The 18,417-nt window shown below is 37.0% G+C and overlaps 2 protein-coding genes across 2 annotated transcripts in view; one reads left to right on the top strand and one right to left on the bottom strand.

The window, feature by feature from the left end:
• The window catches only part of LOC128016877 (galanin receptor type 1-like), a 43,491-nt gene extending 40,671 nt beyond the window's left edge, over window positions 1–2,820 (top strand). Inside the window, exon 3 of the mRNA XM_052601737.1 lies at window positions 1,760–2,820. Within this exon, the coding sequence (XP_052457697.1) occupies window positions 1,760–2,077 (318 nt within the window). The 3' untranslated portion in view covers window positions 2,078–2,820. The remainder of the gene's footprint in view (window positions 1–1,759) is intronic.
• Window positions 2,821–4,882: 2,062 nt separating this feature from the next.
• LOC128016878 (probable ATP-dependent RNA helicase DDX28) lies at window positions 4,883–7,161 on the bottom strand. Its single transcript, XM_052601738.1, has one exon. It carries the CDS (start codon window positions 6,985–6,987, stop codon window positions 5,293–5,295), a length of 1,695 nt encoding a protein of 564 aa, XP_052457698.1. The 5' UTR covers window positions 6,988–7,161; the 3' UTR covers window positions 4,883–5,292.
• Window positions 7,162–18,417: the final 11,256 nt, after the last annotated feature.

Genomic DNA, 18,417 nt, shown 5'->3' on the forward strand with positions numbered 1-18,417 from the left:
AGATTGCCTGTGGCCTCAGATTGTGTTTCACATTCACAGCACACTTAAGCATCACACTCTTACTTGAGTTGGACAAACTGTGTGTCATTAGAAAGATTAAAGACTCCAGTTTCGATATTTGACCTCTGTTTCGATAAAACTCAGTTCCAGTGACAGTAATTTCTTAATTTTTGTCAGCAGTATAAAACATTAGAAATCTGTAATGTATGATATTCTGAATAGAATAACAACATGCATTCAAATTCAGTCACGTCTTCTGCATTACCCTTATTGAGTCAGCCTATCAACATTACGTATCGGGAAAACCTTTTTGTTTGAGGTGTTGAAGCCTGATTGTATCAATCTATTGCTGTATTGTGTGCTTATAGACAGAAATTGAGCATAGCGTCAGTTCTGGCAGGTCACGTCAGTCAAGCTCACATCAGCTCACTCTCAGCTGATCCACATCTACAAATAGGGATACCACAATGATTTGCTTGCTACTGCATGCATCTAGTCTACTGTATCGGCTCTTTTCGAGTTAGAACCAGCACAGTTTTCACACAGCGGGGTTTTATAAGTTCACGTATTGTTGAGAGGGGGGGGGTGGGACATTAAGTAAACTGCCGTGTGGAAATCCTCCTCATAGACTCTTGCTTATAGTCGAAAGATTCAGAGGTGAATTGGCACTCGACATCAAATATAGTGTATCTGAGCACTGGCAATCAGATGAATGCTTGAACGCCATTGGCCATTACGGAGAAATAGAGTGATTCTATCAGGCTTCAGCATCTCAGAGGAAAATGGTTTCCCCTTATTTAATGTCTCGTTCCCTCCTCTAAGAGAACCACAGTTATGTTGAGAAACCAGACGTATATTTGTGCTCACATAGCTTCACTAAACAGCATCAATAAATGCTTATAGTCCAAAAGTGCGCATACTTGGAGAAATATTGATATCAGGGCCGTCCTTAGGGGGGTGCAACTATTTAATACTTTTTAGAATAGGTTGGCAAATGTATATTGGATTCAAAGTGATATGGATTGGTAAGCCACGTAATAACAGAATAAAGGCTAATAATGGCTGAATAAAAACAAAAATTATAATAAAAGAATAATAAGGATTATATCTCATACCTGGCAGAGGTATGAAAAGTTTGTCAAGTGAATGGAGTAGTTTGCTATGACAATAGCATCAGACAATAGCATGCAGAGGAGCTTATAACAGGCAATAGATTATTTTATTAGCCTTCTATAAAAACACACATGACACAGTCTTGAAAATGTTTCATAAAATGCATAGTTTTAGATATAACGACCTCGGATTTGAGATGAAGCATGAGCACATTGTGGCTTCAGTTTCATTGTGTTTCTAAAACCATTTACCACATTCACATAATTTTTTTAATATATATATATATTTTAGTTTTTATGTTTGAGCTTATATATCTCCATATTCATAATAGTCTGAGTCTTGGACAGTAAACGTATAAGTGTCAACTTTGTAAATACAGTATATGCATAGAATAGTCAGGAAGATTCATCAGCCAAAATGGTGCGGGGGGTGGGGGGGGGGGGGGCGGTGCTTGAGAAGGGGTTAATAGAGACCTGTACCTTTTACAGAATAACATTTGCAAGTGCTAACACATTTAAACACTGTTAATTATTTAAGGAAAGTTTATTGTTTCTGTATACCTGAGAAAAATGAAGTAATAAAATCAGGTCATCTGAGGTATGATTAACCACCCTTTGTCTTTTCTCTCTCTCCCTGTGTTTTCTAGACAGCTCAGACGGTGTTGCTGGTTGTCACTGTGTTCCTCATCTGCTGGATGCCTCACCACATTATCGCTATGTGGGTAGAATTTGGCCATTTCCCACTGAATCATGGCACTTTTGCGTTTCGCATCATCTCTCACTGCCTGACCTATGGAAACTCCTGTGTCAACCCCATTCTTTATGCATTCCTCTCTGAAAACTTCAGAAAATCCTGCAAGCAGGTCTTCACGTGCCATTTCTTTTACTCCACTCCGCCTGTGGAGAAAGTGGTGCGTATTCGCGCAGAGAACTTCTCCATGACACATTCCACCACTAACCTGTGACTTCAAACTTTTTAGAGATACCAGTAGTTGAAAACTTCTCTTTTGTTGTTTCTGCTTCATGGATTGGTGTCATGAGTTACACGAAGAAGGTTTGACTAACAAGGACAGTAAAAATGAATTGTAAAAACCATATATAATATCCTAATCCATGTTTAGTAAAGTCATTTGTCTATAACTATTTAAGTGTAAGTAGTGTTTGTCATTGAAATGTTATTGCATTTTTATGTTCACTGTTAAATGTAATGTTATTGAAAATAATTAAAACCTATGTAGAGATTGAATTAATTATATAATTACTATAATTCTATTTTGTAATGTTTCAGAGAATCACGTTAAAAGAGCATGACTGTTTGTGAAGGAACTGTGCCGTCTGAACACCTTTTTGCATAGTGTTTATGTAATATTCGAACAAACACTTTAAGTCTCAGTTTAAACATGCCATAAACTTCAATACTTGCTTGTATGCTGTAATTATATACTCAGTGACATTGGTTTACATGTATTATGTCCAGTCTTATGGTTATATATCCATTATGAAAAAGCAAATCTTAATGAAAGTTTACCCGTTTAAAGAATTTGAATAAAAATGTCTAATTCAATGAAAAAAGAAATGTATGTTTAAGTTTTCTTGTCCCTTAAGGGTAAGTTAGAGTGGATTATTGTTTAGAAAGGATGTCGCTATCTGTATCCTAATGCTTATGGTAAACTGTTTGACATACCGGAGATTGTCCCAAACAAAAGACCAATGGAAACTCTGTGTGTGTGTCCATCTCTCACCAGTCTATTACTCACGCCAGGACAGAAGCTCTCATAAACACAGATTGTTTTTAGAATCAAGAATGAGTCAAGAGATTCTCAAAGCTTAGGCACTTCCCTTTTAAGTGACGAGAAAAGAGCTGTGTGGCACATTTTCCAAGTCAGTTTCCTGTCAGGTGAAGATTCTACAGTACCATCACAAAGCTGTTCACTCATGCCTTTAATGCTTGTGAAATACAGCTCCAGTAAAATGCAGCTCTTACAGTAACGTGGTATAATAGTAATACAAATATTAACAACAGTGCTGTAAGTGATCATGAAAAATGAAACAATTTATGCACAGATCACACATGACTTTGGAATGACTTGAGTCAAGCTGCTCTCTGGTCACTTGCTTCTTCTTCTTCTTAAGTCTATGATGTGTTATACCTTGGACCCTGGATTACAAATCCAGTCTTAAGTGGCTGGGGTATGCCAAAAACCATTTGGATATTAAGTAAAGATCATGTTCCATGAAGATCTTTTGTAAACTTCCTAACGTAAATTTATCAAAACCTATTTTTTGATTTGTAATATGCATTGCTAAGAGCTTCACTTAGACAACTTGCAAGGTGATTTTCTCAGTATTTAGATTTTTTTTTTTTTTTTGCACCCTCAGATTCCAGATTTTCAAATAGTTGTATCTTGGCCAAATATTGTCCTATCTTAACAAACCATATATCAAAGGTAAGCTTTTTTTATTAAGCTCTCAGATGATGTATAAATCTCAGTTTCTGGAAATTTACCCTTATGACTGATTTTGTGGTCCAAGGCCACATATTTAAATATATCTATTAAAAAAATACTGTATTTCACATTGTGTCAGCACTATAGGTCTCTAGCAGTGAACCATGATAAGAGATTTCTAGACTGGGAGAACACGCAGGTGAGTACATCTTGGAAAATATCCAGAGTCTGGGGATGCTAAATCATGCTCAGACAAATCATTCACAACTAAGTTAACCTGTTCAAACAATATCAGATTGAAGAAATGTGACTTTTCTCCAGTTCTTTTTATTCAAATCACAAGATAAGGTAATAAATCACTCTTGAGAGCATCACATCTTTGTTGCATTTCAAAAGTTAAAAATGTGCTGTATTCTACAAAGTCAATAACATTAAGAGGCACTGTCCAAATTCAAGGCCATGGTAAGTTCCTCATGCATTGGATAAAGCCTAGAAACTATTCAAGCATACTTAATGGGGGGCCAGCATGCTTTTTTTTTTAAATGAGCCCATCAGCTCCCAGCTCCCTGTTTATGTCTTTTCTAATCAATGTTTTGAAAGACCCTCTTCCCAATAACACCAATGCAAAGTTCAAATTTATCTCATGGCAACCCTCCTGTTGTGCGGCAATAATAAACAGCTGGTAGTGAAGCATACAGCCTCACTTTAAGCCCTCTCTATCACATTCATTCCCATTTAGCAAAAGATAGCCATTACCAGCACATGAATAACAACACACATAAAACATCACATCAACCAAAAAAAAAAAAAACAGAACACTGCAACTTTGCCATTTAAATACACTAAATAAGGGGAATTACACCTTCTTTAAATCAGGCTGTTTGCTGTAAGATTTATTGTTCAGTGTGAAATACCTTGCATTATGGCCTGGCCTATAAGCCCACACATAACGGTGAGAGGTTCATGGCAAACACTTTCAAAATGAACAAAACAACATTCAGTCAGCTGCATTGGTATTTAAGCTGTCCAACACAGAAATGTAAACAGAAGCCTCAGGCCAAAAGGTTCTTAAATATTAGTGCTTTTCTATACAAATACACCAAGCAACATTTAATTCCAAACCTGCAGGAGTTGCGAATGGCGCTATAGGTCACATGACAATAACAACATGACATGTGCAAGTTCAGATTGCATTCATAATATACAGGACATTTATAATGAACTAAATACACACAGGGTGTGATTTCAGACACAGCCTCAATGATAAAATTATTTTCTTTTTTGAAGATCATAAGATGTATAACACAAGTTTGAAAAGAGGCATTAGGCCAAAATGTTTTTAATGTTTAGGTCTTTAAAGGTTCAATACAACAAATATACAAAGAACGCTTTATTTCCAAATCTCTGTTTTTTTTTCTTGTACAGAAGCTTTCAGCTGTTTGTGTCCATACAATGAAATTCAAGGGGGTCCAAAATAATAGAGAGAGAGAGAGAGAGAGAGATTTTAGAATATCTTTGTGTTCTACAGAAGAAAGAAAGACATAGTTTTGGAACAACATCAGGACAAATACATGACAAAATTTTCAGTTTTTCAGGTGAACTAAATTTGAACATAAGATTTAGAACTGTTCTTTAAATGTTTATTTTAAAGTTTTAATACAACAAATATACAATAATCATTTCATTGTTTTGTAAGGCTAAAGTTTAGATCTTAACTTAGTCACTTTTCTCCATCACTTTTCGCTCATCTCTCTTTCTGTTTTATTGCTGGGTTTCTGAATCTCTGATTCCATCCCTGGTAAAGATGTTCTCCTCCTGGCTGCTGTCTCTATTCTCTGCACCAGTTCCACATCCCACCGGTGTGTGACGAAGCTCAGCACCTCCCCTCCCTCGGAGCCACCGGCTCGCCCCACGCGCCCTGCGCGGTGGATGTAATCAGTGTGGGTCTCAGGGAAGTCATAATTGACGATAAGTCCGACTCTCTGTGTGTCCAAACCTCTCGAAGCAATGTCAGTGCATATCAGAACATCAACATTCCCTCTTTGAAAGTTCCTGAAAATCCCTTCTCTCATAGTCGCAGGCATCTCTCCCTGGAGCCTCATATGACGAACACCCATTTCGTCCAGTGAGTAACCCAGCCAGTTCACAGTGGAAGCAGAGTTACAGAACACCAAAACGCCTTTGTGCTCCATTTCGGCCTTCTTCAGGGCCTGGTGAAGCTCTAGAATCTTGTCTGCACCTTTGACCCTGAGAAACGTCTGCTTTACATGCGGCATGAGATGATGTAGCATCCGGCTTTTAACGGTCACCATGCTGGCCAGGTCAGTCACCTTACTGAGCACCTCTCCAACGCCACCCGGAAATGTGGCTCCCACCACGACCAGCTGAGCTTTACGGACGAGCCCAACCGTCTCAGAAAGCCTGGAGGCCACCTCGGTGTGTGAAAGAATATTCTCAAGCATGCCTGCAAAGCTTTCGTCAAACATAGTGTCGGCTTCATCGATGACTAGGAAGTTTAGTTGGTTCAAGTTAATGAAGCGCTTCCAGAGGGCCTTCAGCAGGGCGCCAGGAGTGGCCACTAAAACATCCGGCTGACCGTGAGTGAACGCCACTTTGATGTTTCCCACACCTCTCCCACCTCCTGCGACTTTGACCACAAGTCCAAATGGTTTGCTGACCGATCGAGCGACAGATGTCACTTGTTCTGCTAGTTCCCGTGAAGGCACGATGACCACAGCACGAATGTTTCTCTCGGTGTCAGTGAAGGGCTCCTCCTGCAGCCTGTGGATGATGGGAAGGAGGTAAGCAAGTGTCTTTCCGCTTCCTGTCTCTGCAGCACACAGAATATTGCGTCCTTTGAGTATTTTGGGAATGGTTTGCATCTGCACTGTGTTGGGGTGAATTATATTCTGACTGTGTAAAGTCTCGACCAGTTCTGGACAAATATTAAAGCATTTAAATGTCTTCTGTGGGGCGGAAGCACTGTGATCACCCACGTCCTTCTGCTTGAGGACAGATGGAGGAGCACTTTGGATGCTGTTTATGGAGAAGTAATCCCCCAACGCTTTGTTACTCTTCCATGCCTTGGATGTCAGATCAGGTTGTTCAAATTTCCCAAGTGTATAGCCGACAGACTGGTTTAGCTGAGGGTTCTTGCTCTTGATCAACAGTCTTCCAGGCTTGACTGTTGGCAGCTTGTCAAACTTCTTGCTTTGCATTTGTTTGATGTTCTCTATATGTTCTTGCATGCGTCTCGGGATGCGGATCACCACAGGCTGTGAGCTAGCGCTTGTCATTCTGCGTACACCCGCGCAAGTGCACGCGATCTGTCCCCAGCCGAACTGTGAACTACAAGAACTGCGCATTAACGTTACCTGCGAGATTTTGGAAGTGAGAAGGGCACAGCGTCCGATCTTCACTGACTGCATTTTACAGACGAGGTGCTGCCACAGTACACACGAAAGTGAATATCGGATGTCCTGTTTAATACGCAAACTTATTTAAAAATAATGTTTTCTCGTTACACATGCGATAAAACACTGATCTCACGCACCCATGCGTTTAGCTCTTCTGGGCGCATAATGATGACGTTTATAGGCCAGTCACGCCAAAATTAAAGCCCCATGGTATGATATTATGTACATTTGGTAACTTATCTCAAGATAATAAAGAGCATAGTGTCTTCTTGGACAAAGTGCATTCATGGTTAAAAGATGGTTGAGTCAAGTCTGTCTTTTATATATATTAAGTATGTAAACTATAAAGAACTATGAAAAACTATTTTTTTATTAATATAAGTTTTTTTTCCACATATGTAGATTTTTTTAATCAACCCCCCATATTTATAGTATTTAAAAATTATTTGAGACAATACTCAATTTAACAACTTAACAAATAATAATAATAATAATAATAATAATAATAATAAAGCTGGAATATAGTTACATTTATTTGATGAATATCATTTACTATAATGTTTTATTTTCACCCCATGTTTAATGTATATTTATTAATATGGATGGTTTAAAGAATGTTTGTGTGTGTGTGTGTGTGTGTGTGTGTGTGTGTGTGTGCTCTTGTTTTTGTGACATATCAAGACACAACTCTGTATAATGCCATGGGTATGACACAGGTATTACAAGGAGAGGGTGACTTATGAGGACATAACCCATGTCCCCATTTTTCAAAACACTTATAAATCATACAGAATGAGGTGTTTTGAGAAAGTAAAAATGCACAAAGTTTCCTGTGAGGGTTAGGGTTAAGTGTAGGGTTGGTGTAGGGCCATATACAGTATGTACAGTATAAAAACCATTACGCTTATGGGATGTCCCCACTTTTAACTTTTTTGTGTGTGTTCTGTGTAATTCTAAGCCCCTCTTAAAAACTGTTGTCCTTGAGTGTAAGTTGTATGCCAATTTGTTCGGTAAATGTTTTATATTTTATTATACTTCAAACAATAAAATAAATAAATAAAGCCCCATGGCATAAATGTAAGGAATAGCATACTACTCTTGTGTTTCTGCTATATATTACATTTATTAATTTAACAGATTCATCTTAAGGAAGTAACAACACTGAATGTTTCTAGCAATAAAACGTTTCAACCATCGTCTAAAATAGTACAATTTAGAACTGGGATTTAGAAAGATTAAGAAATAGTGAAAGCATTGAAGCTTTTTTAAGAGTTTAACTAAGTTCTTTATTCTAGTGCATTGATTGATTGTGTTGAAATTTCAGAATCTTTATCCAATATTGAATAATATTGAACAATATTAAAAAATATATCATTATAATGGCAGATATTATTATGCTTTTATACAACAAATTTGTTAGTGTTAATTCAACTCTTTAAGTTAAGATAAACTCTGTGTGAGTGAACATATTGTCCCAAAAGTGTTAAAATTTTTACTGATTATACAATGGATAGAGTTATATTTACACTGTAAAACAACCCTTGTCCAGACCGCAGGGAGTTAATTTTTCTTCAACACCAGAGTAAAGAGTGACAATTTCACACTTAGAATATTTTAACTCTAGATATTTTTAACTCCATTGTAAGGAGTTGACACTACTGTACTTCACCCAGGTTAAATTAGGAGAGCTGATAGAAACTGTAAGGAAATAATTTGTGACAACTTGCATAGATACATTGAAAACAACATATTACATCAAAACGATCCATAAAGTTAAATTTGACTTTAGTCTGGGATCACATTCTGCTCATTCTACAAAGTTAAAAATAAAGGCAAAAACACAAACAGTTGTTTTAACTAGATCTTTATTAACAAACAAGGCACTTTACATCATGGAAGGTTCACTTTTAAAATAAATGAAGTAGGTACAATATAGGCATTTCTGTTGAATTATCAGATAATAATCAATAATACACAATAGTCAGAATTAATATGAAAGCTGCTTATCAAATGGTATATAATGCTTCATGTCCTCCATGTGAATCCAATCGTTTAACCTCAGTACTATGAAGCAACACGAGTGGTTTATTTGTGAATAAAACAATTATGTTCACACAACAACATCTGGTTTCACATCAACACAACATGCATGCAGTGTGATGTTCTCCAAACGTGTGTTAGAGATAATTTTTTTGCAAACAGCACCAGTAGCTTAATAAAACTGACGTTAAACCACTGGAGTCACACTGATTCTTTTAAGGAGCTACACTTTTAACTGCCTATATCTGCCTTGTGTCACAGGTTTCCATTCTTCATTTCAAAGGAAGATGTTTGCGGTTTGAATGCTCTTGAGTCTGAATGATTCAGACCTTACCCTACATAAAAGTGGTTTTATGATGGCATGAACGAGCTGCTGTGAAAGATTCAAATAGAGGTGCAGCAGTGCAAAACTAGTGTTCTTTTGTTCTCAGACTTCAGATTCATTTCATAACATTTATATAAGGTTCTGAAAAGCAATTATGAGAAGAAAATTTTTATTTATTTCTTTTTAATGTACATTTAAAATCAATGTTTGAGACCCGTGTTCCCAGTGAGACGTTATAACTAACATAAACACAGACACAACTGACAGTTAGAAATCTTTACCTCAGCAACATACACACCTTCAGGAAGATAAAAAATGGTACAAATATCTGTCACTGGTGTGGTACACTTTCAAAATGTATACCTTACAGTAATTAATTAATTAGCCCTAAAAGATGAACAAATATTGAAAGTAAATGTACATATTTTTAGCTTAAGCCGGCATAATTGTACCTAAACGGGATGTACTGTATATACCATTTGATAGAGAACATGCTCCAGTGACAGCTTTATACCTTTTCTTCGGGGGGTGCATATTCATTTCAAGGATAATGTAATCAACAGTCTACCTGAAAATTAGTTTTGTGCCCCGGTACTTTCATTAATCTCTGCTCCAGCCTGAAACCACAGAGGTGTGCTGCCACTGACCTATGCATTCAGATAATCACAGATGTTCAGCTGTGCCTGCAAAGGGAGATAAACATCTCCTGGTGAGAGTATTAGCCAAGTGTGTTCACAAGTCTGTGTGTGTGTGTGTGTGTGTGTTTATGTGTATGAGAGAGAGAGAGAGAGTCATTTTAATCAATAGTTATGTAGCCTTTTTTGTTCGTTTTTGTTAGAATAATCCCTATTGAGTATTTCTCTTTGCTTGTAATGGATACTGAAGAACAGAGAAATACTTTGAAAGAACAAGTTATTGACTGTGCTGCTTAGTAAATCCCGTCATTGGATCATTGGTTGTTAAATATGTTAACATTTATTTTAAATTAAATTAATTATTTTTCTATGGCAGTCTCAAATTATCACATTATTCAAAATTCTGCAAAGTTAAATAGATTTAGTTGTTTGTTGGTTGGTTGGTTTATTCATTTATTTTAGAGAGTTCAATGGCATTTGTCACGGTGTCAAAAACAGTTGTAAAAGCAGTGTGACCTTTTTTCTTTGCTGTATATCTGCACAAACAAAAAAGCTAGCCACGAGTCTTGCAATAAACTGGTTTCACGTCAGTGTTTTTACTACAGTTATTGACAGGCAGAAGGTAAAACGAGCACAGAAAGGTTATTGCAATGCAAATATGTCAATGCACGCTCCATCTACCTCAGTCTCTTTAAAAATACATCATACCAATGAGAAAACGACAAATGCAATACCCAAACTTTAAATGTCAGCTCGGTGTAATTTTTTTACAACTAATGTTTGCCAAATTTCCTGTCTGACGTATTTTTTCTTATATTTATGGTGCAGACATCATATTCTTCTTTGTATTCCTGAGCAATCTTTCTCAGTAATGGCAGTGTTATTTGTCAGGCCTGAAATATCATATTGAATATTTATTGCCTTGCAGGGCCATCTTCCTGCAGATGGCAGGCTGTTATAGCTGTATGCGGGTAACCTGAGTGAAAATGTGATGTTAAAACTAAAAATGATTCAAAACGGCCTGTTCTGTTACAGAATTCTCACAGCTAAATTGAATTTTCATGTTGTTTTTCAATGCAGGTAAAAGTGCCCATTGTGAAACTAATTTTATCCCAGGTTAACATGATTTTAGATCATCTTTAGGCAGAGTATTTTTTGAATGACACAGTATGCTCCATGAAGTTACAAATGTTGTGCTGCTTTCCTTTCAAGTGTCTTGTTTTTCAATCAGCCACTGATTAAAATCAGATGCATCTCTCGAGTCCTTAAGTCCCGACTGTGGTTTGTCCTGAGAACTTCCACTTCTCTCTCCTCTGTCTCGTTCTGCTTTCCATCTGCTTTCCCTTGTGGGTTTTTATCAACACTCAAGCTAATTACACGGTCACAGGCACACTGGTGCCACCTCCACCAGCATTAATTATATTTTCTGCATAAAATGAAAATCCATTCTTGTATTTCCATTCTTGAGACTCAATATTTGGATTTCTCTAAGTTTATAAATAATGATATATTTATGGGCAGTTGCAGAAAGAATGGCAATGGATATCAGATCAAGGAGACTACACTGAACAAAATGTGTTTCTGAGAACATTGCACACATTATTGGTTTTAGAGGGGTGCATGAAGAGAGAAAACAATTGTGATGTGCGCTTTGAATGACAAAATGGTGTTGTCCACAGAGGTATTATCTTAAGCCTATATGAACACATTTGTTTTCCATAGACAAACATCTTGCCATTGTGCTGAGTCACTCTCTAACATCACTGTGTACTTAAGCCCCTCAGTCTGATTTGTTTAAAGATGTTTTTCTCCTGGCCATAAATCTTTTTTAGTGTTGAACAGCAATAAGACAACAGCAAAAACTGCTCAGATTAACACTGATGCCTCTGAAAAGGTTTGTTTGTGTTGAGGCTCATAGTAATTACCGCTTAAACACAGCATCCCCGTGAGACACTGAGCTTTAATGACTGCCTCACAGTAATGATGTCTGCTACATCAACACGATGCCCATTACTCAGGATAAATTGTGTGCTCAATGAGGACCACAGCTTATGCTGCCCCTCACTCTAATAATCCTCTAGCACCTCTCACAACAGCCATTCTCTCTCTCACAACAGATTTTATGTTCAGCATAAACTAGCTCTGGTTGTGGCTCTTGTTATAAGATCCCTGACCCCTTTCTAGCCTTCATTTTATGCTGCAGCCAAATGCACTGATGTCCGATATAATGTAGCTTGTTCAACCCAGAGCTTAGATACAGAGCCTTAGATATCAAAGGGATTTGCATTGTTGCCTGGAGAGTATTGATGCTGCTGTATTGCCATGTCTTGTATCAGAACGTTAAGTAAAAGGCTTTAGTGATTTATCATAATGACTAAGAATTGATAAAGGACTTTAATAGGGAATTAGGAAAAATAGCTGATAGGATTTTGATTGGACAAATGTTGACTTGTATGTCATGTATGGATCCTGAGGAGTAGAATATGTTCATCAGTATGGTTTACTGATTTCTGTTTAGACAGTTTTTAACAAAAGTACATTTAATAAATCACTCTTTTAATACCTTTAATTAATGTTTATAAAACCCTATATTTACAGCCATTTTTTGCTTAATATGTGTTTAAATGCTACACAGACTTTTTAATGACTTTACTGACTACTGTATGTATTTGATTCACTGAAAAGAACCAACTAATTAGAGACAAATGTTTGACAGTTGACCTATACTGTTGGACTTTATGTTTTTGGTTCATTAAAAAAGAATCGAATCATAAGAGTCATTTGTTTTGTAATCAAACTACACTGGTCACAACACACTGTGAGTTTCCACAGATTCAGTGGCGTGTTGCACTTTCACTTGATATTTATTGCAGGAAACTCCTGTAAGAAGCCTTACTATTTCTATCTGGTATAAAGAAGCTTTTTCTGTGATTCAATTACAAGTCAAGTCAAGTCAAGTCTGCTTTATTGTCAATTCTTCCACATGTACAGTACATACATACAGAGAATCGAAATTACGTTACTCTCAGACCCCCGGTGCATACAGATAACACTAACAGTAGAGGCTAAAAATCTAGATCAAATATAAAATATAAGATACAGCTATACAATAAGGGAATCTAAAAAAGACATGTAATGAATATAAAAATAAAGTTAAATAAAGCAGCGCAAGGCACATGGCAGATGGACTGCAAACCAGTGAAGTGAACAAACAGTGCAGATAAAAAGATTTTTAGTGCAAAAAAAAAGCTTATCCAGTCTGATCAAAGTGACAAAGGGCTCAAGAGCAGTTGTTTTATTTAACTGACTGATGAAGTAGTAGAATGACGTCAGTTCCATGGTGAATGAGGTAGTGAGCAGACCAATGCTGCACAAAGTTACTTAGTGGTGGTGGTGGTGGGGGGGGGGTCTGGAGGGGAGCGGGGTTCATAGTTCTTTGGGGCCTGGGGCAGAAGAGGGAAGGGGGGGGCAAGTTCAACTTCCTGACAGCCTGATGGATGAAGCAGTCCTTCAGTCTGCTGGTCCTGGCCTGGAGACTCCGCAATCTCCTCCCTGATGGCAGCAGACTGAAGAAGCTGTGTGATGGGTGTGGGATCACCTGCAATGCAGAGGGCTTTGCGAGTGAGACGGGTACCATAAATGTCCTGGAGGGAGGGGAGAGAGACACCAATGATCTTCTCAGCTGCTCTCACTATGCGTTGCAGAGTCTTTCAGCAGGACGCATTGCAGGCGCCATATCACACAGTGATGCAGCTCGACAGGATGCTCTCGATGGTGCCTCTGTAGAAGGTGTACATGATGGGGGATGGGGCTCCGGCTCTCCTCAGTTTGCGAAGAAGTAGTCAGCACTTAATACAAGTTGAGTCTAAAACAGTTTGCGATCAGATCATTGAAACCACATACAAAGGTAGTCAAATATAAGTTTTTAGTTTGGTTTTCTTCCCTGCACATGGAACCAAACATCATTAATTTCAGGTTTATACATGCTGTATGTGTGTAATTCTTGGTCACCCACCCTAGTCACTATCAGGAGGGAGAGACATTACAATCTAGTGTGTCATGTGCCAGCATGTCCTGGAACTATAAAGTGGACTTGCACAAAATGCTTCAGAAGTCCATCCTGACTGATGACTGTCCAAGAGCTGTATACCTTTTTTTGGGGTAACAAAACAAAAGCAGGACCAACACATCTGACTGGCCCATCTTTGTAAGAGCTTTCTGTTGCTGATTGCACACCAAGAAGAGACCAGCTTCAACCAGCAAATTAATTTCCAATGGTCCAGCTTGCTTTACACTGGTTAGTTCTAGTTTGGTCAACCAGGATGTTATTTCTCAAGAAGCTTGTTGACCAAAATTGCTTTTGTTGTTAAAAAAGCTGATCTTTTGGGGCAGAGCTCTGTGTCACTATAGTTGCCATTTCAAGGTCTGTGTTTTTGTTTTTATTCAATTCTTACTGGCATGCTTTTTTTTACAGCTGCCTGAATTCATATTTTTCTCTCTCTCTCTCTCACTGAAAGGTTAATGCCCTTTATTGTTTGTTATTGCACTGCATGCTTGCCAGATTTTTGTGATTGCTTTGTAAAATTTGTTGTGGGTGGATTCATGACATTCTGTCCCCAGGGCAACGTACTTTAAGCTACATGTGACAGAACCCAAGTAACTGAATATAATTAGTATTATTTCCGGTGCTGCTTCCATTTGTGTGCTTTGTCCACATGATGGGCCCAACAGATGCCTGGCTCAGGTGTTCATGCACCTCTTTACCATGAAATGTTTGTCAGTGCATTTATATATCAGTAAAAGAGGTCTTTCTCATTTCTATTATCCATAAAAACAGTCTTTTTTACTATTCATTGTCATGCCAAGTTTCAGGACACAATAAAGAGAGACAGAGAAAATCAATGAATTATAATTCATCATGATGCATTTTTCATTATCATCTTATCTAAGCTTAGCTCAATGACATTATCATCCATATTCAATTATTTATTCAAATAACTCCTAAAAGATGCATGGGTTATTATGATCAAATTGGAAGAGTTTCTGATTGGAATAGTTTGTCTATGGAATCAAATTAAGTTAACTTTTTCTTTGAGAGCAACATTTGCAGAAATATTCTATGCACAGTCTTCAGATTAGGCTCTAAGAGGATTACATGTATCAAAGCAATGTTTCTAAGCCTGTTTGACGTGTATATTGAAATGTTGTATTAGAATCATTAATCTGAATTAGCCTCAGTCTGTTAGGGATGACTAAAGTGAGCGGCTGACCTTGTACTGGCTAAAGCAAAGGTCCTGTAGATATTAGCTTTGCTCAACCATAATGACAGTAAATGCAGTTTAACACTCATCCAGAAAAAGTCTTGTCTGTTTTTCTTCTTTCTTTTCAGAGTAAATTGTTCTTTCAGTTCTTTAAAAATTCTGTAAAACATAAATCTTCACCTTGACATATGCAGACATAAGAGCACAAAAATCTCCTCTGCTGAAAAGTACATTTTATATCCTTCATAAATGTCAAACTCTCTCTTTTAATCTCCAACATGACTGAAATCACAATGGCATTTAAATTCTTAATTGAAACTCCTTTAGTTATGCTAATCGAAATGGTAATCCTTGGGATAAATTAGCTGGTGTGAACATTAAAATGTACAATTTAATGGAAATGTTTTATATAATGTATCTTAACCCATGTTGCATTTAGTACAGAAAGGTTTCCCAGTTATAACTATGAAAGGATTGTGGTTTTTCATATGCACATTTAGTCTGCTGTTCTTAAGCTGTGAATTCAAATAGTATGTCTTAAAATAAAATAAATGATTTTAACCAAAATGTTGAGTTTACTGCAAATGTTAAATTGTTGCTGAAATGCTAGATTGTTCCCATAACTAACGTAATTTGAGTAAAATTACTCAAAATATTTTAGACATGCTGTTATGCACGGATCACAATTTCCTCTCCCCTACACAGAGCAGAAGCACACGGACTTTTAGGGTTCAAAGTAATGGTGCCCGACTGCCCGTAACGTGACATGGTCAGTTCACTTAGTTTTGTGCCACAACATAATAACTCATGGGAACGTGATATGTTGTGGCCACAAGATCATTTTGTCGAGGTAACGACATCCTTATGTCGTGGCCTCGGGATGTTATGATGAGGGAATGACATCCCTTTCTCGTGGCCATGATTTCCGATGTTGAGGGAACAACATGTTTTTCTCGCAGTCACAAGTTTCATGCATAAACAAACCTGCGTGACCATAGCAACCCGGAATTATCGGAAATAGATTAACATTAAACATTTCATTTAATGTTTGTATATTATTCTTTTTATTAGTATTAGTATTATAACATTAACTTATTAGGGCTATATTTTTATATTTATTGTTATGCTTATTTCCCCTTTCATTTTGTGTATTGCTTTATCTAGTTAACGTTAAGTATAACTATGCTAGTATTGGCTAGCCTACCATATTGTATATTTGTAAATAAACGTCTGACAATTATGCTATTAAAGTTTTGACTTTATTATTGTATTTATGCCCATGTGTGATGACAAATTGCCCATTTGAGTAAGTTCAGTGTCCTTTAGAAGATTGTTTATTTGAGACAAAAGTGTATTTAATGCCCTTGATGACTTTTCACTGAAATAAAGTATTTTCTCCTCTTCAAATCCTGTTTTTTGTTTGTTTGTTTGTTTTTTATGAACTGTTTTTGAATGTTACAGTAATAACCACTCCATGTTTGTTCTTAGATCTTGGTGGAATTCAGTAGCATATCTCTGCGTTAGACACACAGTTTTGAAATTTTCAAGAAAACTATTATTTTTTAAATTTTGTATGAGCTTGATTAAAATGTATTCCTAAATCATGTTGACTGCTGTCATCTTTAAATCATGATTTGAATATGATTATTACCCTCAGCCTATAAGCTATCTCTTCTTTTTCATAATCATCTGATGTTTGCACCACAGTATTTCAGGGTCCTTCGGTATTTTACAGCTTTGTAAGTATCATTATTTATGTTTCTACTCTTATTTTGTTTTATTCTTAAATATCGATCAGGTCATGAAAAAATAGGTTCTGGGTATTCTTTTTGTAATTTTGCATTAGATAGTTTATTTTTCTCGTGAAACAATTCGCAATCTCTGATTCCGATCTAATGTGTGTTTTGGCCATATAATGTTGCAGAAATATGCTATTCGTAGCGTTTTATATCAAGCTAATCACTACAGTGGGGCAGTAGTGGCCTAATGGTTAGAGAGTTGGACTTGTGACCCAAAGGCTGTGAGTTTGAGTCTCAAGTCCAGCATGAATTGTTGGTGGGTGGAGTTAGTGTACAGTGCTCTCTTCCCCCCCTTAATACCACTACTGAGGTGAGACCCTTGAGCAAGGCACCAAACCCCCGACTGCTCCTTGGGTGCCACAGCAATATGGCTGTTCACGTGTCAGGGAGGTGTGTGTGTGTGTGTGTGTGTGTGTGTGCATTTGGATGGGTTAAATGCAAAGCACAAATTCTGAGTATAAGTCACCATACTTGGCCACACTTTATTTTCACTTTCACTTACACCTTACACTTTCTTATGTAACACACTGTTTTGTTATGAAAATAGTGTCTTAATCACATGTTTATTAGCTTAATGTTTCATTGCTGTAAATGCTTTTCTGGAAGTGTAAGAACACACACACATGGAATGTTCTGGAAGAACCATGGAACCTTTCCTTTTCATAAAAGGTTCTTTGTGGTGGAAAAATTATTTTCAGACTAATTTAACAAAATAACTAAAGTGAAAATATTTTAAAACACATCATGACTGTATTGTCTGTTCCTCCTACTCAACCTCTGCATTCTCATTGACTCTCTCTCTCTCTCTCTCTCTGCACCTTGCCGCTCCTGCTCTCTTAATTACCTCCTGATTCTTTGTCTTTATGAAATAAACTAGGAGAGGGCTTTGAGACATACATTGGTTACCGTGACATTATCTCTGTTTCTTCCTCTCTCTCTTCCTAATATCCTTACTAAAGAGTTGAAGTTTCATTATAAATCTGTTTACTCGTCTTGGCTCTTAAATGGTTCAATAAAACCTGTGTTGGTCATGTGGTTGGAGCTACTTTCCTGTCACTGAATGATTTTTACAGGAAAGAGTCTTAACAAATCAAATTGTACATCATGTTCAAAATTATTAGTGAGTGAGTGCCTCATGGAGACAAACCACAAAGGACTGATTGGGAATTCAAAGATGTATGCGGTTTACTGTAGTAATCGACAGGCCTTGATAATGTTTAAGCTACTTAACATGTCAAAAAGCATGAATAATATTTTCCTTTAGGATTTACTCTATCAAGGTGCACTAAAAAGCCATAGAAAAAATGTTTAAAAACAGATTCTGTAAGCAGCTTATCATGAATTTTCATGAATATACAAAATGTTAATAATGTGGATTTGTT

This window comes from Carassius gibelio, chromosome A7 (assembly GCF_023724105.1).
Source record: "Carassius gibelio isolate Cgi1373 ecotype wild population from Czech Republic chromosome A7, carGib1.2-hapl.c, whole genome shotgun sequence".
In the NCBI taxonomy this organism is placed as follows: Eukaryota; Metazoa; Chordata; class Actinopteri; order Cypriniformes; family Cyprinidae; genus Carassius; species Carassius gibelio.